Source organism: Manis javanica, chromosome 2 (assembly GCF_040802235.1).
Source record: "Manis javanica isolate MJ-LG chromosome 2, MJ_LKY, whole genome shotgun sequence".
NCBI lineage: Eukaryota > Metazoa > Chordata > Mammalia > Pholidota > Manidae > Manis > Manis javanica.
The window spans coordinates 5,679,512-5,706,250 of NC_133157.1; the positions used below are offsets into that span (position 1 = coordinate 5,679,512).

Consider the following 26,739-nt stretch of genomic DNA (forward strand, 5'->3'; position numbering starts at 1 on the left):
GGGGTGAATTCCAAAGCAGCCACATCCCAGACTCAAATCCTGCCCAGAAATCTGTGACTCAGCCTCCCGTGCAGCCATCCACCACTCCTTGTTGGAGTCCCCCAAATAAGGTGGGACCCCAGAACCCTGGGATGCCAGAGCTGAAGGTCCTCCGGACCCCTGATTGTGCAGGTGGGAGACGGAGGCCTGGGGGAAGGGTGGGGTGGGGCTGGTCTGAGCCCTGCAGCCCGTCAGAGGGACCCAGCTCCTGGCCTGGCGCTCTGCCCAGGGCCTCCTCCACAAGGCTCAGCTACTTCTGCTTCTGGGCTGAGTCCCCTCCTCACACACTCCCCGTTGACCCTCTGCAGTCCAGGAGGGCCTCTGAGATGGCTCCACCACCATCCGATTTCCCCCGGGGCGGCCCTTTCTGCCTTGGCCTCAGGCAGGGTTCTGGGGCAGGAGCTGCAAATCCCGAGACAGCGGGACGGTGCAGCCGCCGCCAGAGAAGCAGCCAGGTGTGCACGGGAGGCAGCCCTGCGTGGGGAACCCGGAGGATGGGCCCCGAGGTGTGCCCCTAGCCCCGGCTGCCTCTTCAGAGGAGCTGGGGCTGCAGTTAACTGGACCCAGCAGGTGATTTTCCAGTAGCAGAGCTGCCACGGACTCTAGCAGCCACCCGGATGCGACCATGACAGAGGTGATGGCTTCCCTTCCTCTTACTCAGCCCCCATGGCAGGGGACACAGGCTGGAAGGCCTGAAGCCTGGGCAGGACCCCCACCTGCCTCTGCCCCATGGGGCACCCATGGGTGCACCCCTTCACCACTCCGGGCTGCAGTTTCCCATGCAGAAAGAGGTAACTAGTTTTAGCTGGTTCCCATACCCTAAAGCTCCAGGGCTCTTTATCATCCCCCAGAGACCACACGGGCCCCCTGTCTCCTCTGCCACCCCCAGGTCCTGTGGCTCAGAGCCCTGGCACAGGGCTGGGGGCTGAGCCAGCTAGGAAAGGAGAGCTCAACCAGCCTTGACTCAGGTTGACGGAGAGGCAGGGGGTCTCAGGCAGTCTGCAGCTGCACGAGGCAATCACCAGAGAGGCCGGCCTCCCGCCCCTCCCCACATTTAGAGGGAACGCCGAGGTGTCTGTGACCCAGGCAGAATGGCCTCCACAGCCCCTCAAGGAGACTCTCAGATAAAGATTATTGGCCCTGGCGCCACAGCCCCACGGCCAGGGCGGCTGGATGGCTCCCAGGGGCCTCGTCCTCCATAAGATACTCTAAAAATGATGCTTTATGACTACATTGGTATAATGACAAATCAACCCAGGCTGGATTCATTTTTATCTATTCCCCCATTACTCTTTTTTAAATTCTGATTTTAAGGGAAATGAAAATCAGAGTGTTGTCCTGGTTTCCTAAACCATCCCAGATGCTGGGCCAGTGCCCTTTGTGCCTGATGGAGAAACCACTGGGTACTGGTCACACCTGTCACAGGCCAGGCTGGCCAGAGGGTCTTTGCACCACAAAAGCATCCCGCCCGCTCCCCTGCTCACCCACCCAGCAACCAGGGGCCTCCAGGGCAAGGAGTGAAATGAAAGGTGGAAGAGGGCTGAGTGAAGTCCATCTAGAGAGAGATCCAGCCTGCCCAAGGTCACTTAGTTCAGGGCAGATTTTTAAAGTCACAGAAAGGGCACTGACTGAACTTGGGTAGGGAGCCACCCACGTCAGAGCCAGGCCACCAGCCACATGACAAATCGTCTGCCCCTCAGGCCCTTCTCAGCCTGGCCCAGCCTACAGCAAGTAGACCGGGCACTTATTCAAGCCCTGAGTGAAGCACATTATCTCATGAAATCTCTCCAGGGCCCTGTGTGCACCCTGGCCCACAAACACCGGGGCTCACTGTCAGCACAGGAGGGGCTGCCCTCCTCCCCGGACCCCAAGTGCCACTAGGAAGCCAGCTCCCATCTCACCAGCAGGAAGGAGGCACAGTGCCCATCCGTTCCCAGCCCTGGGAGGCTTTTGCCAGCTTGGCCATGAAGGGTGGACCGCAGTTGCCACCCAGATGGGAAATTCCACCTCCCACTGCTGCTGCCAGGCCAGCTTGCCCCAGACACACAGGTGCTGGGCCACTGTCCACCCCTTCCTTGACCTAAGGGCCAGAGGCTACCCCAGCGGCCCAGTGCCCCAGAAGCCTGCCTCTGGGATGCCAGCCACCTCCTCCTTCCAATATAGGGAGTGTTTCCAGGGCTAACAGCTGACAGGTGAAGACAAAGGACCAGGCAGGCAGGCAGGCAGGTCAGCCCGGCCCCAACAGCAACTTTGCTACTGTGTTGGAAAGAAACCCATCGAGAAGAAAGGATGACTCTGCATAAGAATGCCAACTGCAGCCCCCGCCCCCCAGCCCGCACCCCCAGTAGCCTCTCTTCTCACCCAGAACCAGCTATTGACAGTGGCATTTATCAGATCCACGGTGGCCCACGCCTTTCTCATCTCTCACTCACACAACATCCCAGAGACATTTTGCAGATAAGGAGCCTAAGGCTCAGAGTAGGGAAGCAATGTCCAAGCTCACCTGCTGGTGAGCATCAGATCAAGTCCAGGGGCTAAGGGCCTGGACCCTGGGTTCAGATCACAGCTGTGTGACCTTAGTCAAGTCACTTAACTTCTCTGCGCCTCACTTTCCCCATTTAGAAAGAGAATAAAGACAGAGCACGTCTCAAAATGTTGTGAGGATTATATGTTAGTATATAAAACATTCTTAGAGTAGGTCCTAGCACATGGCAAATTCCATAGACGTCTTAGCTTATATTTTAATTTTTATCAGACTCTAAACCCAAGGCATTCCACACTCACCCCACAACACCTAAGAGCCCAGCCACGCAGTGCACTCTACACAGGGAAAATGAGCACACTATTGTCCTTAGAACCTCTCTCCAGGCTCTGCAGGACAAAGCCCAAACTCCGCTGGCTTCCGGAGGCTGTGGCTGGGAGTGGCCACAACAGGCAGCAGCTGCCACGGCCTCCCCTCTCTGTCCCCCCCACCTCACCCCCGGCTTCTTCTGCCATGGGGAGGTCAGCACACGCTGTTCCCTCTGCCTGGAACACTGCTGCCCGGCCCACCACCTGGCTGATTGCTTCTGGGTTCAGCTTAGACATCACCTCCTCTAAGAAGCTTTCCCAAAGTGGGGTCAGCCTACTTCCCTGGGCACCCACAGATCTCCAGGATATCATTTCAAATGCTCTGTATACTGGCTGTTCGAATCGTCTGCTGTCTCTCTCTTTGGCAGATCCTAGCCCTGAGATGGCACCACCCTAAATGAGGTTGCTCGGCCCAGGGCCCCCCACCCTCCCCAGGGAGCCCCTTGGCCATCTCACCCACCCCAGACAAGCACATTCTCATTCTGGGCACTTCCCCAGAACTCTCAGCACCTGTCTCTTGCACCTGAGCTGCAGCAATTCCTCAGAGCCCAATTCATCCCAACGCGGCATGCCAAGGAGCTGTGCCCACAACTTCCAGGCAATTCCTAGTGCCTGGGACCCAGGCCTGGAACTTAGACATCACAACAATCACACCAAGGCCATGTACCAGCCACAGAACAATCCAGACTCCCTACCTGTAAAAAGGGGATAATCAAGTACTCACAACGGGCCAGACCCTATACTGAGCATTATGCGCCCGATTCTACTAAACCTTCACGGCAACCTAGTGAAGGAAGTAGTGTGGCCGGCCCCATTTTACAGATGGGGAACCTGAAGGCTGACAACTTGACAAAAGCACATGGGTGGTTAAGTGGTGGAGACAAGACTGGAATGCAGGTCTCTGGGACGACAGCGCCGAACTGTGGTAGATGGCCTCCAAGATGGCTGCCATGAACCCTTCCTCCCGGTATTCACACACTCGAGTGGCCCTTCCCAACCACCATGTGCCAGGGTTGGTCAGTGTGCCCAGGAGCTTGTGTAGAAGTGATGACATCCCACTTTCAAGACTGGCTGGTTATAAAGGCTACAGCATCCGCCTTGGGTTCTCTCTCTTCTCCCCCTCTCTCTCTGGGTTCCCCTGCTCTTGGGGAGCCCACATCACAGGAAGCCTTCTGAGAAGCCCACTAGGGTGAGGAACTCAGGCCTCCTGCCAACAGCCATGAGCGAACTCAGAGGGGTTCTGCCAGCCCGTCAAGCCTTCAGAGGATGCAGCCCCAGCTGACGTATCAACTCAATCCCGTGAGAGACCCTAAGCTACACCCACCTCACCAAGCCACTTCTGGAATCCTGCCCCTCCAGAACTATAGGACAATAAATGCTTATTGTTTAAGCCAGAGTTTTGGGGTAATTTGATGCACAGCAAGAGGTAATGTGTGCCCCATCTCCTCTGACATTCTTGTCCCACATGCTCTGAATCCGCAAGACACAAATTCCACACTGGTGGTCTCCATGGGAGAGTTGTCTCTCCCCGCTCAGGGCAGAGCAAGGGTGGGGACAGGTGGGGACAGGCGTACACTCACGTCCAACCTCCAGCCGGATTTCCGCCGAGGCATCGCCCAACTCATTGACAGCTCGGCAGGTATAGATGCCAGCATCCCTCTCCTGGGCCACCGGGATCCGCAGCGTCCCAGCGCCGGAGCCCTCGGGAGCCAGAATCATCTCAAGATCCCCTGGAGCAAAGACAAGAAGGTATCATGCAGGTGCCCATGGTCGCCCTGGGAGGCCAGGGTGTCAGGCTGCTTGAGCCTTCCTGACCCTGGGCTTCTGCACCTTCATGAGGCTGGGGCCTGGGGGTGGGGGAGCTTCCTTCCCAAAGTCAGAACCCCTGTTACTTAATGGGAACAGAGTTTCAGGTGACCCTGGACAAAATGCTCAGCCTCTGAGCTAATACCTGCCTGTCTTAAAGCCAAGGTTAGGCTCTGACAAGATTGTAGACAGGTGCTGCAAAGGGCGGAGCATGTCCAGGTGGGAGGGAGCGCTGCTGACCCTGGATGACTCCTAAAAAGGAGCCCAGGATTCTGCTCCTTGTGGGACTGAGCCCCAGGACGGCAACTCCATCACCCAGACTCTGGCTCAATGTCTGGCAGCCAGAAAAGGCCCTCTACCCGTTAGCTCCAAAGAGCTCAGAGCAACCCTATTACCATTACCTCACCATTATCACCAGCACTAAATACTGAGCCCAGCCCGTGTGCCTGGCTGATTGTAAACACTTGACACATGGAGGTGTATTTAATCCTCACACAACCAACCCATATTTGACTTTCCCCGTTTTCCTGATAAGGAAGCCAGCCAGAGATGCCAAGTCACTTGCCCACAGTGACCTGCCCAAGGTCACTCAGAGGAGCCTGAATTCAAATCTGGATCTACTCCATATACTGCCCCCATCTGCTGAGCCGTGCTGCACCAGCCAGCAATCCGCAGACACCCATTCAGAGTGCCCCCCAAAGAGTGTTCCAGAAAGCTGATCCTCCAGGGCCCCAGCAGGTCAGTTCTGGAGCCTCCTCTCCCACCCAGTGATGACGCACCTCGATACCAGATGACCCGGGGCTGGGGCACCCCAGATGCCTCACACACCAGCACAGCCTCCTCCCCAACTGTGGCGAGCACCAGGGCACTGGCGGGGGTAACTGCCGGCGGATCTGTGGTTGGGGGAGAGCGGTCGGGGGCTTGGGACCAACCTGCAAACTCCCCAGAGCAAGGAGGCGGCTTTCCACAGCAGGGGCAGGGCCACGGGGACAGGGAAGGACCCTGCTTCCTCTCCACCCACACCAACCAGGTACTGTCACCCCAGAAGGGTCTAGCCATGCTGGTTTCTACAACGCTTCCTACCCAGGACATCAAATTCAAGCCAGTCACTCTGGGGACCAAACACCCCTATTGTTTCCCATTGAACTTGCCATAAAAGCTGAAATCCAACAAGGTCCCTAAATGCCCTGCCTGGTCCACCCACCCCACCCCACCCCACCCCACCCCACCCCACTCACACTACACCACCCTCTCCTCAGCCTCCTGAGCAGCTATTTGCCCCACCATTCCCCTCTGCCTGCAACACCGTTCCCCTTCCCGCCTGCAGCAAGAGCCACCTCCTCGCGGAAGCCCTGGCTGGTCGGTCAGGCGTGCAACAGCCCTCTCGGCCCCGCGTGCACGTCACTCCACCCACCCTGCCCCGTGCTCTTCCCAGTGTCCTCACCGCCAAAAGCGTCCTATTTATCTGTTGGCTTGTTTGCTTTGTGCCTCTTTTAGAATACAAGCCCCACCTGGATAGGAACCATGTGGTCCCTGCTGCCTCCCCAGTGCCTGCCACGCAGCAGATGCTCAATAAGTATTTGTGGATGGGAGGGAGGAAGGGAGGAGGTCCCTCTCCTGAGATGCTGGTGGCCCAAGTACCTGTATAGTAGAGGGTGACCGTCTCCTCGTCTGTGCCAACCTCATTAGCAGCCTGGCAGGTGTAATTCCCAGCATCCTCTGGGGCCACTTCCTGAATGATCAGGGTTCCCTGGGCATCCACACGGATTCTGGAGCCGCGCCACAAAACAATATGTTCAATAGCAAGGGTTAGATCAGGTCACACAAGGATCGCTCCAGTCATCAATAACTAATAACATCACTACTTACTAATTACTAATTAATGGAATAACATCACCCTTCTACACTGCCTGCTTGCTCTGTGTTGAGCTAGGTGCTCAGCTCTTTACACTGATTTGTCTTTTTTAATTCATGAGGCTCAGAGGGGTAACGCAGCTTGCCCCAGGTCACACAGCCTGAACGGCCGAGGCAGCATTTAGGCACAGGTCTGTTGGATTCTGGAGCTGGAGTTCCTGCCCCCTGAGCTCACACTGGGGCATCATCATGTTCTAAAATATCTTGCTCCTGGGTCTCAAATGATGTCAGGAAGAAGGCAGGGCAAATGCTACCCCTCCCCACCCTCCACAGGTGAGGAGACTGAGGCCCCTGGGAGTGCTTGCCCACCTGCTCCTAGACCCCCTGCCTGGGCCCTCACCTGCTGTCCTCCTGCAGGGCGTGGCCCTCACGGCTCCAGGAGATGTGGGGCGTGGGGTACCCCGAGGCTGAGCAGCTGACTCTCACCTCTGTGCCCTGGGAGAAGCGCTGGGACCTGGTGTGGATGCCAATCTGCGGAGCCTCTGCAATGCAAAAGGCCCATGTGGTCCCAGGTGCTCGGCCCCACAGCCCTCCCCATCCCCAAAGCCCCGGATGGGCGAGACAAAGGAAGAAAAGGCCCCAGGGGCCCGAGTCCCCAGGAGTGACTTCCTGGGGAGCTGGGGTTGACCAGTAGCTGCCTGGGCCACAGCAGGAGCTGATTTCCCAATGGCCCCCAACAGCAGCCTCATGCTCCCTGGAGTTCTGCTCTGGGCTGAGCACCTCAGAGAGGCTTAGGGAGAAAGGGCAGATGTCAGGGCTGCAGATGGTCCTTATCTCCAGGGACCTAGAGTGGACCCCAAGGCCTGCCCAAGTATTGGCCCCAAATTTAAGTTCCATCCTGGCCCTCAGAAAACCCACAGTACAACAGACTTGTCTGGTTCAAACAGGCCTCGCTCACAAGCTCATCTTGAAATGGCAAACCCATCCCTCCCGTACCAGTGGCAGGCAAAGCTAATAGGTATGGCAGAGCCTAGATAGGGCCTCAGAATCCTTCTCAACACATTCCAGGCAACCAAGCAAGAGTTGCTGGCACGCACGAGAGAGAACACTTGTTCCACACCTGGGGAAGCAGCCTCCCCTGGAAGGAGGCTCTATCTAAGTCCTGGGCGGGCCAGAGGCCCCATCAGGTCCTAGAACTCCCAGACAGGCCCTCTTCCTACCGCCTCCCCTACCTCTGTCGGGTCAGCGCTGCCCAACCCCTGCCAAGCACGTCTGATCTCTGGGCCTTCAGGAGTTTCCAGTATTCTGTCCCTGTCCTACACACTGGGGGTGGACAATGCAGGTGCTCGATGACATGAGAAAAGAGCAGGACACAATGAAACTGGCGTGGCTCCCAGCAGTAGAAATTTATGTCAGATAGTAGGGTGAACTTCCCAACACTGAGACCCCCTGGCCTAAGGCTGGGAGGGCCCAGGATCCTTTCTCTGAAGGCAACACTGAAAGGCCCGGTACTGCTGCCTGGAGGCGACATCTGGGCTGAGGGATGGTGGGATGGGCTTCCGGGGCAAATGCTGGGTAGTGTGTTGAGTCGACAGGACAGCAGTGACAGGAGGAGCCTCACCTCGCACCAGGAGCCAGACGGACGCCCTGGTGACTCCGTTGGCATTGCTGGCCATGCACTGGTACCGCCCGCTGTCACTGGGGATGATGCCACTGACCTCCAGGGACAGGTCGGCCAGCTGGGTGACTCTGCCCGTCGAGGACGATAGGACTCGCCAGTCCCGGATCCACGTCAGGTTGTAGGGGACCTCACTCAGTACCCGGCAGGACAGGATGGCAGTCTCCCCCGGAGACACAGTCACGTTGGCAGCGGGGACCAGCTGGGGTGGAGGGTCTGCAGGGACATGAGCACAGGAGGGCCATCCTGCAGGCCCTGGTGGGGTCCTGGCTCCAGAGGCTCACACTGCATCCCTCAGGACACGCTGGCCAGCAGAGCAGATAGCAGCACCTGCTCACCATCCCCAGGTGTCACCCCCACAGAGGGCTCATTTCCCCACTGCCATCATCCTCCCGCCAAGGGCTGCATGGCGTGTGTGTGCATTTTCCACACAACAGCCAGCCGCAATGTTTAACAGGAGCTGTATTGCTCTTCACACCCTTTGAGCCAATAATTCCACCCTGGGGAGTAAAGCCTTGGAAATAACCCTCAAGAGGGAAAGAGCAACGAATACAAAGCTATTCTCTGTACAAATAGCAGAGCTACTGCCACAGCCAAAATGTAGAACAAAGGCCCAAGGACGGAAGAGCTAAGAAAGCCACTCTCTCAGTAGGAAAAAGTGATGAGTCGTGAAGGATCAGAGACCATCTAAGCAAAGACGTGGGCTTGAAACCTATAGGAAAAGGGCTGGGTCCACACAAGCCATGCATGTCAATGACCGTGATGTCCAAGCATACGTGTGCTCACAAAGAGCGCCTGAACTGCGCGGACACTGAAAACAATACCAGAAACCAACGGGAAATGACATTCTGGGGCCAACGGGGAAATTTGACACTAGGCAAAATTAAGTAGCATTAAGGTATTCCTGTGTCTTTGATCAGGCGTGTCCCTAGAATCTGTATTATGTAGGAAAATCTACTTTTTTTAAAGAGATACATACTGAACTATCAGGATGCCTTCAATTTAAAAATAGTTTATCCAAACAGAGAAAAAGCAAAAATGGCCAAATTTTAGCGATTGATGAGTCTTAAGTAATGGGTGTGCAAATTTCCTTACACTTCTCTGTACTCATCATTTACAAAAAGGAAAATTTTGTTAATTTGTGCCATAGAAGCCTATTTGCTGCCATGCTGTACAGTTAGATGACAAAGAATCAGTGGTTGTAAGCATGTAAAATATTACCCCATTTTTGTTAAAACGCACGCACAGGTACAGGTCTGAAAGGGAGTCAATCAGAATGCCCTCAAGGTCGTCTCTAGGCTGAAAGGATTTGAGCCTTTTGCCTGTTTCTATTTTCCCAGTCTTCCTACGAGGAGCACATGTGACTGCGTAGGACTCATCTTTCTATGCTCCTTGGTCAACTTTTCTTCTCTTCAAGAGAGCTCAGAATTCCTAACTTAAAAAATAAAAAATAAAGCCAATTTCATTTCAAGATAGTCTGTGGCTTTTCCGACCTTCCTGAGCTCGATGGTGCCACCCTGGTGGGGACCTGGAGGCATTAAGGGACAGGGACGCCAAACAAACCAAGAAATCAAGGGAGAGACTGAGGCTGAATGGGGGGCGGCCGCGGCCCCAGCTGGGGTTCTCAGCCTTCCTCTTCTGAGACCCACAGGCCATTCCTGGGTGGGACAGCCCCAGTGGGGCGAGTGGCAGTGTGCACGGCCAGACCAGATGATCGACAGTGCCCAGCAGCTGGCTGGCTGGTGAGCTCCCTGCAGATGAAGACACCCTGGGAGGAAATCCTGTGGGGAAAGAGCAGGAAAGGGGTGGGGAGCAGACCCACAGAGGGGCCCACAGGGACAGACCTGTGACGACGATCTGGGCCTTGGCTCGCCCGGCCCCGGCCCTGCTGACTGCCGTGCACTCGTACGCGCCGGCCTCGGCCTTGGAGGCCCGTGGGATCTCCCAGCTGCTGTTTCCTGACTCCCTGAGAACACAGAACAGCAGGAGACACGCAATCACCCTGAACCCAGTTGGGGTCCCCCATCCTTATCTGGCCTTTAGGGGGCTTGGTTCCCTGAATCTTGCCCAGAGGAGAGGCCCCAGATCCTCTTGGACACGATAAGAAGAGGCAGCCAGCCAAGGACACGCAAATTCCATGACACGCTGTGTGACTTTGAGTGAGTCCCTTCCCCTCGCTGAGGCTTAGACTTCCATCCGTAAGAGGGAGGGTCTCAGAGGGTCTGTCCTGCCCTGAACCCCATGGAACTGGGCCCTGCATGGGTTAAGTTTTCTGGGAGCTGAGGAAGGCCCGCAGCTCCTTCACAGTGTGTTAGCCCAGCAGCAGAGACGCTCCCTGCTCACTGGCCACCCTGGGAGGTGCCTGGATGGGTAAGTGACCGAGACAAAGGTCCCTCTCCTGCCACCCACCCCTCAGATCCCTCCAGGGCTTCAGGACCCTAGGAGCCCTGGGGCTGGGCACAATGGGCCAGCCATTGTCCACTCACCGAAAGTGCCTCTCCTCGCCCAGCCTGGCTCCGTCCCGCCACAGCTGTAGCCGGAAGGGGAGGGCACTGTGCACGGAGCAGGAGACCAGCAGGGACTGGTGCAGGTAGCCGTGGATTCTGGGGGGCATGCTGACCAGGGGGGCACCTGTGGCCGAGGACCAGAACTCAGGATTCCTCCCTGCCGCCCCCTGCAGCCCCCTGCAGCCTGCCCTCACCGCACCCAGCAACAGAGGCCCACATGGATGAGCCCGGAGCCAGAAGGCTGTGATTCAATCCCCGGCCCACCACCCAGTGGGCTCCAAGGGCTGGGCATCTCACCGAGGCCTCAGTTCCCGCTCTGTAAAATGGGGCTAATCATGGTGTCTGAGGAGTTGGTGCGAGGCGGCGTGTGGAAAGCACTTGCACATGCACATGGTGTGGCCGGCTCCCTCAATTAAGGCTTACGGGAACACTGGCCACGAGGGACCAGTCTGTGCTACCACTTTATCAATTATATGGGACAGAGAAGTTGGACCAGTTCTGAAATCTGATGAAATGTTCCCCAGACCTGACTCTCCAGGGTGCGGGTGGGGCTGTGCAATTACTCTTCTGCATGGAGTCAGCTTTACTCAAAGATGTTGGAGGGAAGCCTTTCTTTTTTAAAAATAAGCATACTTGGAGCATGGCTGTGAATGCAGAATTCACATGCATTTTTCAGATAAAATAAGAGACTTCAATGAAATCTCAGAGCTTGTGATGAGCCCCAGAGGGCCCCCATCAGACACCACTGCCCCCCTCGCCTGACCCTGGCGCTAGGGTGACACATTCTCTTTCCTTGGAAAGAGCGATTGGAATTATCTCAACGGAAAAGCCCCCCAAGGGGTCATTCGCGGCACATCAGTGTCTCACTGGGTGACCACGGGTGTGCGCTCGATCTGGGGGCTGCCCTCTCTCCCATCCCCACCAGAGACGCTCCGAGAGTGAGACAATGCGCCAGACCTCCTCCGAGCACAGAGCTGGGGGCGGGGGACGTCATGCTGCAGGCTCCCTGCCACATCCCAGGGGAGAGGGACGTCGGACCAGCCATGTCCTCAGCTGTGGGCAGAGCTGCCCCTGCTCACCCCCACACACTGGAAGCCTCCTCAAGGCCAGCTCGGCTCCCTGTTCCATGAGCTGAATGCACCCAGGAACCCAAGACCCTCCCTCACCACCCACTTCTGTCTCCAAATCCAGAGCCTCCTACTCTAAACCAGACTCCCAGCTCCCAGACCTGGAAGTGGGGAGAGGAAGCAGAAATCCCACTCCTCCCTCCCCCCACCCCACCAGCACCCGCACTTTAATCTAGAGCCAAGTCAGAAACCAAAGGCCAGAGCTACACCCCAAACTCATGGAGTGGGTCTATCTGACAGAACAGGGCAGAGAGAAACAGGGGCTGTCATCTCCCTGCTGAAACCCCTTCCTGAAATCGCTCCTCAAACCTACAAAGCCAAGGGGGGAGGGGCCCAGCGACCACAGCAGGGGAGTGGGGGCCAGGAGGCAGAGAGAGGACCCCAGGCTCCCCAGCCTGCCTCGCCCTGGGCCATCAGGCCCTCAAGTCACCCACCTCACTATGGGCACCTTGGTGCCCCCATGCATTCCTACTGACATGGACAGAGGAGTCTGTGCCTCCCGAGACCCCACCAAAACCATGTTGGGATGTCAGCAATGTCCACTTCTGGGAACTCCTCCCAGGCCACTGCACAGGCCACAACGAGCCCAATGAGGAGGCCAATGGCCAGTGACCTCAGACACCCCCTGCCAGGACCAGAGGCAAAGCTAGAAAGCCAGAGACTCCATCTGCCCTCTGGGAGCTTCTGGCCTGGGTGTGAGACCTCGGGGACACACCGGAAACTAGCAAACAGCCACACACAACATGTGTTCGCAACATGCGAACCAAGACAACATGGACAAAGACAGGACCGCAGAAATGACCTGTGCCTACAGTGATGTAACAGTGCCAGCAGCTGCTACAGGCCTGGGTGCAGCCTCGGGGCCCCTGAGAGCTGTCTCCTTATATGCACTGGCTCATGGAATCCCCAGAACAACCCTGTGAGATGGGGGTGGCCCGGCTTCTTCATTTATAAAACGGGAACACATCTCAGACGTGGTATAAGCATTCAGTAAACTGGTGCACGGTAAGTGCTTGGCCCAGGACTGCTCCATGGTAAACGCTCAGAATGGTGACTAGATTACTATTATGCACTGCCCTGCCCACTGCTATATCTACAGTGCCCAGCAGCACGACTGACCCCAAACGAATGCTGGATGGACATTTGGATGGATGCATGCATGGGTGGGCAGATGGATGGATGAGCAGGTGGGTGAGGCAGCAGGTGGGTGGGTGAGTGGGTGATCTGGTGGGTAGATAGGTGGGTGGAGGGAGGGAGGTTTGGATCAATGAATGGGTGGGTGGATAGATGTGTGGGTGAACTGATGGGTAGATAGTTAAGTGGATGAGTAGGTGAGTGGATGGATGGATGTTTAGATGGATACATGTGTGCATGTGTGGATGGATGGATGATGGGTGGACTTCGTCCTAAATCCTTGTGCTGAGGGTACATCTGAAGCACCTCAAGCTTTGGCATAATGCTTTCCAGAGTTTGCTTAATTTTAATTTTTTTTAAGTTTAATGAACATTGCTTAATCTAATCTAATCATGGAAGGCTTCAAGGAAGAAATGGTTCATCAAGTAACCCAGGGAGCTGGGGGCGGTAAGAGCCAGTCACTCACCTGGGGCCACCCCACTGTAGGAAACTCCGGAGACACGGAGGAGCAGATTCCCCTCGTGGTCCTTGCCCTTCACCTTGAGGTAGAAGCGTTCCTGGGGGGCGTGGAAGGGTGGCCCACCCCACAGCTGATGCATGGACCCATTGGAGAGGGGCCATATGGGCAGAGTCTGGAGGGGCTGCCCTGACTCGTGTGAGAGCTCCACAGAATCCAGGGACCCAGGTGCCTGCAGGCCCGTGGAGTTGATCACCAGGGAGATGGGTATCCCTGCAGAGGAAAGGGTGAGGAAGGCGGTGCTGGCATCTGTGCTGGACCCCATGACCCTCCCCAAGCAGGCCCCTAGGAGCACTGTCAGGGACGGACCCAGGCTGCGTGGTGCCCCCTTGCCTCTTTCCCGGGCTAACGGTGGGGGAGGGGGTGCTGCTGCTGTCCATGGTCCTGAAACTCCACTGTCCATCCAGCACGGCTTCCCAAGGCTGCACCACTCCCCCTGCTCAGACTCTGGCTGTCATGGGAAGGTTCATTCCTCTCCACACCCCCACCCCACACCCTCTGGGGCTGCCTGTCATCGGCCGGCTCTGGGACGGGCCCAGGGGACATACGCATCCCAGGCTGGGAACTCTCTCTCTTGCCCCTCCTCTCCCCATGCTCAGCTTTCCTTTCCTTTGATTTTCTTTTCTATCTTCTTAGAAATAAATTATTCACATTATCCCAGAAAAGAACTCAGGTTCTGTAATTTCCTTCATGGATTTAGGAACTTCTGTCAGACCTCTTCCCTGTTCAAACAGTTATTAGTTTTCTTCTCTCAGAGGTCATAAATTGGGGGCCATAAATTGAGTGTATGGTTGGTGTGATCCGTGAGATGCCTTAAAATTTTTGTAGAAACATCAAACAATCTGGAAAGGGCATATTAAAATCTAGAAGTCCAGATTCCTTTGAAGAATCAAGTGTGTCAATGCTGGGCCCCTTTCCCACATTGCAGAAGTCAGAGTGTGGCGGCTGCTCCCCGTAGCCTGGGCATCCGCTGTCTGGCCAGCCACAGCCTCCCCAGCTCCCTGACGTCCCTGCACAGAGGCCAGGTGCTGATCACTCTTTATCATTTGCAATTGCCCTGCTTTGCTTTCTCTTTTAAAAAAAAATGTATTGAGCCCACATGTTTATCAAAGGCACAAACCCAAGAGGGTCCTATGTGGCCCCTTCACCCTTGACCCCTGGGGACTGGCCCTGCGGGCCGTTTATTTTCAGTCCCTGCTCCAGAACTCCACTTAGGATTTATTTTCTCTCCTCGCTTTAGAATGGGACTAAGTTCCCTGCCTCTCCCCTGTTCTGCATCACAAAAACAGACTCAGAATGGACAGGCCGCCCCCTTTCAGCTTGGAAGATACCAGCGCTGGTCCTGGCAGGGAACCAGCAGGCGCTGACAAGAGTGACAGACGTGAGGGAAAGTACTCAGGGTCCAGCACGCACCGTTTCCGGCCACTACTCAGTGCTCCAGAGGCAGCCTGGCCTGGTCCAGGCCCTTCCCCATTTCTCTCCTACGCTGGTCCCAGCAAAAAATGCTCTGAATGGCCTGAAGGCGAGGGACCACGTTACCCAAACTGTAAATTGGGACCCTTGATCTGGACACCAGATGGAGCTCTGGCAACCTGAGCCAGAAGCCCCTGGCTGCCCCGGGGCCCAGTCTTCTCCAGATGGAACCGTGGTGGGGCACACAGGCTACCTCAGACCCCAGCAGGTGGCTGCTCATGGGAAAACGGACCCTGTGCCTCCAACTTCAACATCCCCCCAGGCTACTGACGCCATCAGCCTCCAGGGCACCTAAACGTCCCTCAGGACCGCCATCCCTTTGGTTCTCCTGTCTGGGTGAGCTAACAACTCACTGGCACCTATGAGTTCACTGGCCTAGCCTGATGTTCACAGGAGAACTGAGGAGGCGTGGCTCTACACAGAGGACTTGGGAGAAAGAGAAAGGGGAAGGGTGTCACCTCAGTAGTAAGGCGGACAACATAGGTCCTGGAGGCCTTGGGTGCAGGGAGGATTTTCTAAAGGTAAAGGGTCACAGTGTCACCTGGCCTGGGGTCCATGGAGAGGGCGCTGGCCCTGAGGCGCAGTTCACTGTGATATGAGACAATGGCCCAGCCCCGCCTCTGCAGGGCCGGTCCCATAGTCACACCCTCACAGCCTGCCCCAGAGCTCCACTGCGCCTCCCAAGGGCTGGCCCCAGTTCTTCAGAGGGCAACTCCATATGGCCCAGGGCCAGGAGCACTATACCTTGCAGGGGCCACTCGATGGTGTGGTTGAGGTCCAGGGAGGGCTGAGTGGAGAAGCCAGCTCGGAAGTCAATGTTGCTGATGCCTGTGATCCTCACCGAGTGGCGGCCGCTGCTGTAGATCTGCACAGGCCCAGACCATGTCATGGGGTGTCCGCTCCAGCACCCCTGCTCCAGCACAGAAGGTGGCCAACCTGGCCCAGCGTGCTGACAGCAGCTGGAATTCTCCTGCCTTTGCAGACACATGGACAACTTACCTGCTTCCGGGGGTCCTGCAGGATGCTCCCCAAATGAAGGGGAAGGAGCCTCAGCTATGCCATGACTCTTGACGCTGCCTGCCTTTCCAGCAACTCCCACACCCACAGGCCCTATCTGTCTCCCTGCACATCTAAATCCCTGCCTTGTCTTCCCCACCGGCATTAGAGTGCCTGGTTCAAAGATGCTCCGAGTTTGAAGGACAGGAGTCGATGCTGCCACCTTACCAGCAGCACCTAGCAGGGCTCCTGGCCCCCGGCTGGTGCTCCACAGATGTCTGCCCAGCCAGCAGGAACTCCGTCCCGGACAGCAGCCTGCCGCACCCCAGCCCTGGCCCCCAGCACCCTGCAGATCAGAGCAGGCCCATTCCCCCTGCCAGGCCCGCTGCCCTGAGGCATCCCCAAGGTCATCCTTGCTTCTTTTGTACACTCTGCACAGGCCAGGGTCCAACCACAAGCTGGCTCAGTTACCCACCTCTGAAATTCAAGGCATTTATCCAAGTCCCTCAAACTTCCTAACTAACCCCAAACACTCTACTTCCTTGTGGAAGAGTCCCCCTCTGTTCTTGACTCTTTGCCACTAATGCTATGTCCACCTCACCACCCGTGCTCCAGCCTTCAGTTCCCAGGGCCCCAGGCTCCCCGGCGCAGGACGGAGATACTGTCTCAGCTCGGTGAGGCTGCTCTCCCTGCCACCGGGAACCCAGCGCCCCTTACCTTGATGGACCAGAGCCCCGGATGCTCAGGCTTAAAGGCCACGACCTTGGCTGAGTCAGGGATGTTGAGGAGAACACTGAGGCCCTCGTCCTTCTGCAGGATCCTCCCTGTGGAAGCCCCAAGGACTGCTCAGTCACCGACCCTTTCCTGGGGGTGACAGAGGTCCCATCCTGTCCTCAGGGACACACAGTCCTCCGAACACCAGCCTGAGGCTTCCCAGAGGGACTGACAAGAAGCCTTGGTGATGCTCGGGCCTCCCCCTCATTCTGCACCCCTCCCTCCTCATCCCTCCACAGGTGCAGGCTGTGCACCTGGACTCTAGACCTGAGTACTCAGGACATCCTCGGAGCACCACGGGGCCAGGTGGCTGGGCCCAAATCACACTAGCCCTGGGAGACCCTGTCAAGTCACTCCACCTCCCAGAGCCCCAGCTTCCCCCGTCTATGGTGTGCCACTAATTCTTGCCCCACCGACCCTCCAGGCCACTGTAGGCACCCACTGAGGGAACTTGCGAAGACTCCCCGTGAGCCTCGATTCCCAGGGAACTGATTCCTTGTTAATTCCCCCCATTTGGCTGCTAATGGCCTCCTGGCTTCCTCACCCTCCAGGGCACCCTCTCAGCACCCCACTTGGCACCCTCCACCCTCCGTGCTCCAGGAGCCTTGTGTCCAAACCCCTGCCACCCCAGGTCTCTCTCTCTGTCCCATCCCAGACCCCCAGCCCAGTTTTGCGGCCAAAGAGGAGGCCAGCCCTGGGATACACATACCCAGCGGGTCTCGGACTTCGATCTCAGGCCCTGGGCCACTCAGGGAGATGGTGACCTCCTTCAGGCTGGGGTCAAAGGGGATCCTCCACGTGTGCTCACCCTCCTCCTCATGGTCCGTGGACAGCAGGTGCACCTTAGAGGCCTGGATTGCTGACTCCACCCAGTTCAGCACCTGGGAAGCAGGTGTGAGAAGCTGATGGCAGCGGGTGCCCACAATGTCTTAGGTATGTCAGGCCCGCCAGAGGCGACGTGGGTACCCAACAGGCAGCTAGCTGTGTTCAGAATCTGGACCCCGTGGGTTCCCCAAGCCGCCTGAAGACACCCCACTCCGCACTGCCCTACACCAGGCCTAATTCATGTGCCATCACCCTCCTGGTGTGCTCAGAGCTGTGACACCTGAAGTAAGGTATCGAGAGGACTCGCTGGGAGGGAAGGGGCGTCCCTCCATCTTCACCTGGCTGACTTCTATGGCACCCAGCACTTCCTTCAGGAAGGCCTCCTGATGCCTCCTACACCCAGATGAACCCTGGAGATCCAGAATTGCCCCCAGATCAGTGCAGCTCACCATCACCCCAAGGGGCCTCAGACCACATGCTCACTGGGGTACCATGTCCTCTAAGCAGGCCTGAGAGATCTGTTGCTAAGACAGAGGCTCCTAATCCTTTTCATAATTTTGAGGAGTCTTTGATCCTTGATTTCTATAATTGCTTATTGATTCTACACATTTTGGACAAGACCCATTGAAAATCAGGTGAAAGGTAAATACTCTCCAGAATGCCACACTTAAATAACATTCAGAGTGTGATTTTAGGGGTTTCTCAAACTCCCTCAGGCCTCCCCCATGAATGCATAGGCCCCACATTGACAGGCCTGGATCCAGTCTAAGGTGGCATCTTGTTGGGCATAAAATGATTTACTTTCTCCAAATCCTTACCATGGCCTTCCAGACCCTATGTTCTGTGGTTCACCCATCCAACCTACCCCAAGGTCACCGTGACCCTGACTCGCCCCAGGCTGGACCGCCATGCCTCCCGAGGCAGCCCCACCACATATGCTATTCTCTTTGCAGAAATGCCCTGGCCCTTCTTCATTGACTCACTCCTGGTTAGTGCCATGCCTGTCTCCCCTATTGGCCTGGGGGCCACATGAGGGCAGAAACCCCCTGCAGTGCCCCAAGCCCAGTGGCTGGCACAGAGCTGGGAGTTCAGGAAGCATGCGCTCACTGGGTGTGATCCGGCAGAGCGCACGCCTCCTGAGCAGGGCCACCACGTTGAGCTCGCAGACGCAGATGTCTCACTCAGTTCCACTCCCACTACCCCAGCTCCTCCTTTGCCAGAACCAAGCCTCCCAATTTCCAGTAAGAAAACCAGGAAAGAGGGAGAGGAGGGGGCCCTGCAGTCTGAACCATTTCTTTCCAAGTCAAGTTACTGCAAGAAGCAGCCTGTGCAAAATGAAGTGTGGTCCTGGCCACACAGCAAATTGGTGCAGTAGACCCAGAGAGAAAAGAACAGTTCCAAGTGAACTGAGAACCCAGGGGTTCAGCCACACCTACTTAGTGGGAGGCACCCTGAGAACAAAAGGAATGGCAAAGGAATATTTATTTAGTAGTTTTAAAGTTTTTAATCTGGAGCTGTCTGTAGTGTGATTGTGAAACTGTTGTATGTATCTTGTAGGAGAAAGAAGATGTTGATGTTTCCTGAACCAAAATTTGCTCTTAACAGCCAAGGGTAAGAGAGGGCTGCAAGTATTTTATGTGTATATAAATTCATCCAAGTGAATGTAGAATCCAGTGGTTTCTAAATACCATTCCCTAGTAGGGTTCTTTGGAGAAATGGCTGAGTCCAGGTCTGGGGCAGGCAGTTTACATGGTAAGCCTGGGACAACTGGTAACTCAATAAAGCAAGGAAGTCCTCAAAGACTAATGAGGACATATCAAGGGGCACAGGAACCAGCTTAAAGAAGCACCTATTAGCTAAATTTGGGACAACTTGAGCCCTTGAAAGACTAATGACTAAAACCAATCGAAACACATTTAGTTACATAATCCATGTGCCCATAATAATATTCAAAAAAGAAAAGCTAAATTCAAAACAATAAAGCCACACTTGCCACTGATGAGGGTGACTTCTTATTTAAAGAGCAAGAATTAAGTTTGATCTTTGCCTATGCAATAAGAATGGTGCTTCAGAGAAACCAAATCAGCCCTTTTGAGAGCCAAAGCTCTTTTCATGGAAGAATGTCTATTAATAAATGTGGAAGAGATGATGCACTGAGGAAGTCATCATTTTGCAACTCCTGATGAAATCATGGTTTCAGCAAGCATCCTCAGTGGATGCTAAAACCATTAGATGAAAGGTTGATGGGGAACTGGATGTCCACGTGGAGCCCCAGCCTTACCCCATAGATCACTTGAGTCATAAAGAGAAAAACATGGTCCTATAATACAGAGAGCTGGCTGTCACCACCTTCACTCAGTCATCAGACTTATCAGTAAGAGTAGGACATTCAGACATCGTTCGCCTCTTGGTACGATGCAACAGAAAATGAATACATCACCAACTATGAAATATTCCTGCCAAAAATGCTGGCCCCCCTCTAATTAGTCATTTAGCACCAACTTCCAGTGTTGGGGAAATATAGGGGGTAAAGGAACAAGTTGATGACACCATAAGGAAACAATCAGATGAATCCAGAACAGGGGACATTGTGTAATCGGTGTCTCTCCAACAAATTAGTGGCAGGAAAAAAGGGTAGATTGCTCCAGATTTAAGGGGACTCAATAGGCATAAACCAAATGAAGTGCACTGCCCCTGATTAAACCCCAATTTGACAAAAAATTGTTATAAAAAACATTTTGAGGACAATTAGGGAAATTTGAAAATGGGCTCAGCATAATATGATACTAGCAACATAGTATTAATTTTATGAGATGATATGGTGGGTCATGTTGGCAACTGTATTTCTAAAAACTCCATGCCAAATTATTTATGGATAAGGTGTCATGATTCAACAAAAAATGTAGGAGAGATAAATGAAACAGAGGGAGCAAAAAATGTTAACTAATGAATCTGGTTGCTACATATGTTCTTTTACTTTTCGATATCTTTGAGATTTTTCAGAATAATTTTTTAAAAGTAAAAGTCATTTAAAAAGACCAAGTATGCCATGACTTTAACATATACCTGAGCAACCATAGTGGTATCCTATTGCTTGTCAACTGTAATCAGCTGGAACTGGCTTCCTGGAATACTGTTTGAAGAAATGTGAGGCCACATTCAGCCTCAATTAGAAAAAGTTCTGTAATTGATTAGTAATGTCTGCCCTGGACGTGGGATAAGAAGGTGGTGTGTTGCATGCTACACATTGGCCCTCCTTGCTCTAAATCAGCCCTTCAGCTCTGCCTATCAGCTGAGCTTCCATGCAAGAAAAAGGGAATTAGAAGAACTGCCTGAGATTTAGAAAATGAGTATGTTTTGTTCTGACTGAATTGGAACATATGTGCCTGGATTTTACAGCTAGATTTCAGTTATTACAAGATAGGAATTCTGTGTTCTGAAAACCCATCTGTTTTTATACTTGCAGCTACTTCATTCTTCTGTTTTGCCTCGCTTTCGAAGTAATGTTTCTCTTGAAAAGGTCCCACCTGTCTCTGCCAAGGAATGGGGACAAGGTTCTCCATCCACGCGGGGGTGGACTGGAAGGAAGCAGCAGCCAAGGTTCACAGCTGGAGAGATGGACAGAAGCTGGCCAAGGAAGTGCGGCAACTCCTCCAGAGCAAAGCAACAGCTTTATGAGCACCATCCTCTTCCCCAGGGCCAGGCCGTGTCAGGGGTCAGGGGGAAATCACATCTGAGCAAAGCTGCCAGGAGGTGTTGGCGCACCAGCTGACAATCACCCAGACCAGTCACACCCACTACCGTGTTGAAACTGTCATTACAAGCTTGCTCTAGGATGTTTCGACAGAGAGAAGATGCCCAGGAGTTCAGGCTACTGAACCACGGACAAGGCTGAGACAGGAGAGCATGCCAGTGACCCCACCAAAAGGCGGCATGAACTTGGGGCCTGCCCTGAAGGCACCTCACCAAGCAAGGTGGGATGACCCCCTTGCCTGGAGCAAGGCCAGCCCTCCTGCAGGCCCAGGGCTGGAGACAAAGCCTTCTGGACCCTGCAACGCCCCCAGGGCTCAAAGCAGAATCTGGGGAGCCTTCCGAGCCCAGAGCTTGGCATCAAGCAAGCTCAGTGTTTATGCGGTGAAGGCAATGACTTCCAGATGTCAGCAGGACCAGGGGCCTGGGAGCCAAGCACTGTCTCAGAGCTCATCTCTCTGTCACCAACGGGAAGGAATAAAAGGGTGTGGCACTGCTACCCCAGCCGGGTGATGGCCACTGGGCCACTCACAGCAGGTGAATCAGCCCCCTGTGGCTCCTCCCAGGCCACCTGACAGCCAGAGCAGCTGAGGAAGCAGAGAGGGAAGCCAGGGGGCCACATGGGCTTCAGAGCCACATATCAGAAAGCTGAGGGCCAGATTCTGGAGCCTATGTCAGGAAGCTCCATGGGCGTCGTGGAGAGAAAGCTCTGGCCCCTGCCAGCTGGCCCCTGCTGTGCACTCACCCCTGGCTCCCCCTTCCTGGGAACCTGTTCCAGAGAGAGCTCGGACTCTTCAGGGGGCTTCGCTGGAGAAGGATGGTGTTTTCTGGGCTCCACACCAAAGCACAGGGTCTGGAGTCATAGCCATCACTAGCTCTTCCCCAGGGCTTCCCAGTGCCCCATGCACTGTCCCCACTGTCCCCACCGCCTCACTAGGCGAGGCACCCACACCCACCTGAGCCCAGGAGGACGTGGAGGCCCGGAGAGGTGAAGTATAGTGCTCAAGGTCCCACTGCGGGCAAGTGCCAGGGCTGGGGTGTGGAGCCAGCATGTGGCCCTGACCCTCCTCTGGGGAGGGTCCAGGAGAAGTCATTTGGGGCCTTGCCTCCGGATCCATCAACTGGAACCACTTGGTCAGACCCCACTCCACCACTTACTGTCTGAGAAGGCAGTTCTTCCAGGGCTGATATGCAGAGTCTGGGCAATTTGCCATATCTGTACCTGCTGGTGCTGGACAGGGGACGGATGCAAGCCCCCAGAACAGGACTTCCTGGGGCCAGGAAGGCTGCAGGATGAGAGGGTTTGCCCAGAAATTCCGACCCAGTCGTTGGGGCTGATGACAATACGTTGAGCTGGGCCTGAGCCAGGAGAAGCCGGTGGGAAGTTGTTGGGTGAGGGGTTCCCTGGACCTAGCTAAGTCTTGACCCCAAACACACACCTCTGGGACAAGCCCAAGGGACCATGTCTCCTGCCTCCCCTGTCTGTTGAAGGACAGCAAAAGCTGCAGGTTAATCCTGCCAGGGGGAGGCACTCTTCACCTTGCTTTAGTTACCCCGGAACCACAAAGGGGATCCCTGGAACCAGAGGGGTCACCCCCACAAGGGAACGAAGCTAAAAGCACCAAAACACGGCCTAAGCTTGCTGGGCGGTCTGTGCCCCTGAGGCTGCGGTGGCACGTGGCACGTGCTCAATGAGCGAAGGGAGGACCAAGGACCGGGGTGCCTCTCCTGCCACACTGTCAGACCTCGGAAGGTAAGAGGACTAGCTGCACACACCCAGTCTGGGGGCTCTGGAACCCCCAGGGAGTCCTTTTCCCAGCTGCGGCCCCCTGGCTCACGCAGAGGCTCCGCCCCCATCCCCGGGTGGAGGGAACACAGCCTGGCTGCCCTGGCCGCTTTTGCAGGCTTGCCCAATGTCCGGGGACATCTGGAATGACAAGGCTAGGAAGGAGAGGGATCCAGGCAGAGGATCTTAATCCGATGGGAAGTCAAGGAAGGGCTCCCTGAGGAGGGGGTTCCGGCCAGAGGCAGCCAGTCCCGGCCACCTGCAGTCCCTCCAGGCCAGACCCACATGGCCCAGCTAGGCTTCCCCAGCAGGGCTGGCCACCCAGAGCTGGTGGTTGGGCCCCCGGGTCCCTGTCTCAAGGGAGAGAACAAGGGGCCCAGCCCACACCCGGACAAGCCATCTCCCACCGACTTGCTCAGTTGCCCTGCCACCTGAATTGCCCCTGGCAGGAACCCCATTTTCATGCAATTGCCCAAACAGATCTCACCCAAAACAAGGCCAGGCCACCCCTCCGCTCTGAAATGCTTCCCACCCTCACTTGGGTGGCTCGGGGCCAGAGTAGGCTGACATGCCAAAAACTAAAGCCTAGTGTGTCGCAGAGAACCATAAACGCCATCTGTCAACAGGCAGTTAAGGCACGCTAATCTAAACATGGCCCTGGAGACCATTCTCTTCAGTCCATAAACATACAACACACAAAACCCGCCCCTGGGGGCAGCAGCAGGGCTGGCTCAGGGCCCGGCCCAGACTCAGGCCCCACGTCTGTCCACTCACCAGCTATTACAGACCACCTGCTACAAGCCAGTGGCCACTCGTTGCTGCGGACGCAATAGTAAATGGGACCCGTAAGGGCCCAGCCCTCAGAGCGCACAGCCTAGTGGCATTAAATAATCACACAGCTGTAAAGTGGCAATTGTGTGAAGCAGCTGGGGGAGCTAGGAGAGGATATGAAAGACTTACTCTCAATGGGAAGTCAGGGAAGGTCTCCCTGTGGAGATACACTGCAGCAAGACTAGGAGGATGAGAAGGAGTCCGGGAGGAGGAGTGGGAAAAACAAAACACATGAGCAAAGGCCCTGGGGTAGGAAAGACACAGGACATTGATGAAATAGGAAAGGGGCCAGCAGGGCGGCAGCAGTGGGCAAGGAGGAGAACACAGCGATGGGATCAGAGAGGCAGGGGCAGACAGGGGTCTGCACCTTCTGCAGGGAACAACAGGGAGGGACCTGCTGGTCAGATTTGTTTTAGACGGATGCAGTGGGATGCTGGAACAGCTCACACAGGCTGAGGAAAGTCATCTGTGAGCATCAATTCCCAACTCTGCTTGGTGACTTCATGACAGCACCCTGGAATCGGCCAAAATAGGGGTATTTACACCATGGAAATGGGTGATTCTGTTCTTTCCAGGGAGATGGCTGTGAAACATTTACAGCACGTCTGGCTCCTGAGGAGGGATGGATGTGCAGGGCAGAGGGTAACGCAGGGAGAGCCCTGAGTGGCCGAGGGAGCCTAGAGTGGGGAAGGGCAGGAAGCTGGTCCAAACACAGAAGGATGCAGACAGTCGGTCAGCGTCAGGCTGAGTGAATGCAGACCGTTGGCAACCCTGCACCCTGGCACGGGGCCAAGGAAGCCCCTCCCTGCCAAGTCCCCAAGCAGGATTTTCTGTCCCAGCAACACAGCCTGAATGCCCTGACCACCCCCTGATCCACCCCAACCCTGCCCTGTGCTCCCCCACCCACACCCCGGTTCCCTGACTCTGGGGAGAAGCTCCCCCCACCATACCCCCACTTCTGCCAAATTTTGCTAGGTCCATCCTGCCAACTTGGACAACCTGTGGAGCCTGGGCTAAAAACCAGAGTGCCTCCTCAAGCCCCAGCCTCTTCACCTGCAAAATCAGGACACCTGCAGCACCTGCCTCTGAGGTGGGTAGGTGGGCAGGAGGGTTTGGTGGGATGATGTCACACAGCACCGAGCACGGAGCTTCCTGCCCCCACCTCGGTATAGATACGCTCATCTCTGATGGCTGTCCAGCCACCAGGCAGCCTCCAGAGAGGCAGGAGAAGCAGGGAAGGCTCACCTCAGTCACCTGCTGCTTGTCCAGGTGGAAAATCTGCCCCGAGCTGGTGGCAGCAATCTCCTCATAGGCCAGGTAGCCGGGATGAGTGCGGTCGTCACAGTCCCCCGTCAGCACGAAAACCACCTGGCAAGAGAGACGGGAAGCCTGGCTCGCGGTCCCCGCCGGTCACCTTCTTCAGGTGTAGGTGCCGGGGCTGGAGCCAGGGAGGGGCGACCTGGGGCAGGCCCTTCCCTCTCTCTGCACTCAGGTGACACATCTGTAAAAGGGGAATGACTGGAATACCCACACCATGGGGGTCGGGACTAACGCAGCACAGGGCCAGAAATAAGGTAGTGCTCAATAAATGGGGGATGTTAATGGGTCTACAGGAAGGGAGGGGTACCAAGCAGCCCCTGGCGGCCACAGACAAGAAACCTGGAGGAAGGAATTTGTTCTAGACGGGAGAACAGAGAAGCTGTCCCAGCCCTTGAGGTCTTCTCCCAAGGATGTCAAACAGGCCAGCCCTTCCTTCCCCATACACGTCCCTTCCCCCATCCCTCAATGCAAAAGCAAGAAGCAAAGGCCCCAGTGCGTCTTCCAGACCCTGACACAGAGGGAAAAGGCAACACGCACCGCAGAGACAGGGAGCAGACGCCAGGAGAAGGCGGACTGCGCAGGCGTTGACGGGGTGTGAAAGGCGGAGGGTGGTGTGGTCTTTATCAAGAGTGAGCCTGGCCTGGAGGCGGGCGCCCGGAGGGTGGGGGGCCCAGGGCATGAGAACACACTTGGAATCACCAGCCCAGCTTGGGGCTGCAGCCTCGGAGGCTGGCGGGGACCACGGAGGCAGTGCTCCCACCCTCGCTCGCACTGGAGGCCCCGGCTTCCTTGGAGCCCCCTGGGGCCCCACACACGAGCCCCCCAAGGCTGGTCCGCTTACCTGTGCCTGTTTAAGCTGCAGGAGCCGCAGCACCTCCTCCTTCAGGTGGTAGTCCTTGGCACGCGCGTCTGAGAAGACGTAGATGAAGGAGCCGGGGTTGGAGACCTCCACAGCAGCTTTGATGGCCCCTATACTCATCTCTGGGCAGTCACCGCCTCCCTGGGGGACAGGGGCATGTCAGCGGCTGCCATCCACCTCCTGTAGGTGGGACCCACTGGGGACCCCTCCAAACCCAGCTGGCGGTGGGAGGCCCCCTGGCTGCTCATCTGAGGGCCAGGCCAGGGTCCCAGCCACTCCCTTCCCTGAGACACCATATGGTGGCCAACCTGCTTCAACTTCAGACGAGCAGGTCACTCACTCATCACCCATGCCAAGAGCAGCATGGTCCCTCCCACGGCGTCTGGGGTGGGAGACAGACTCCATACTAATATGCACAACATGATTGTTTAATTACCACTGTGATGAGTGAGACACATGGGGGGAAGAGGGAGCCCTGGGACATCTACCAGATGCCCCAAAGAGACTTCATGTCAGGCAAGGCGTGGACGATAGAGCGGTGGGGGGGGGGCCAGGAGGAGAGTGGGCATGGGCAGAGGAAAGCGTTCAAAGCTGCTTCCCCAGAGCTCTTCCG

The 26,739-nt window shown here is 55.9% G+C and overlaps 1 protein-coding gene across 2 annotated transcripts in view; it reads right to left on the bottom strand.

Moving 5' to 3' along the window:
* HMCN2 (hemicentin 2) overlaps positions 1 to 26,739 on the bottom strand; it is a 133,595-nt gene that overhangs the window by 90,541 nt on the left and 16,315 nt on the right. For both annotated transcript variants that reach the window (XM_073222828.1, XM_073222826.1), the window contains exons 3-15: positions 26,109 to 26,267; positions 25,193 to 25,315; positions 17,465 to 17,636; positions 16,699 to 16,805; positions 15,730 to 15,850; positions 13,462 to 13,725; positions 10,714 to 10,858; positions 10,072 to 10,193; positions 8,171 to 8,443; positions 6,950 to 7,091; positions 6,337 to 6,464; positions 5,475 to 5,588; positions 4,470 to 4,619 (exon numbers count right to left, since the gene is read on the bottom strand). In XM_073222828.1, the coding sequence (XP_073078929.1) occupies positions 4,470 to 4,619; positions 5,475 to 5,588; positions 6,337 to 6,464; positions 6,950 to 7,091; positions 8,171 to 8,443; positions 10,072 to 10,193; positions 10,714 to 10,858; positions 13,462 to 13,725; positions 15,730 to 15,850; positions 16,699 to 16,805; positions 17,465 to 17,636; positions 25,193 to 25,315; positions 26,109 to 26,267 (2,020 nt within the window). The remainder of the gene's footprint in view (positions 1 to 4,469; positions 4,620 to 5,474; positions 5,589 to 6,336; positions 6,465 to 6,949; positions 7,092 to 8,170; positions 8,444 to 10,071; positions 10,194 to 10,713; positions 10,859 to 13,461; positions 13,726 to 15,729; positions 15,851 to 16,698; positions 16,806 to 17,464; positions 17,637 to 25,192; positions 25,316 to 26,108; positions 26,268 to 26,739) is intronic.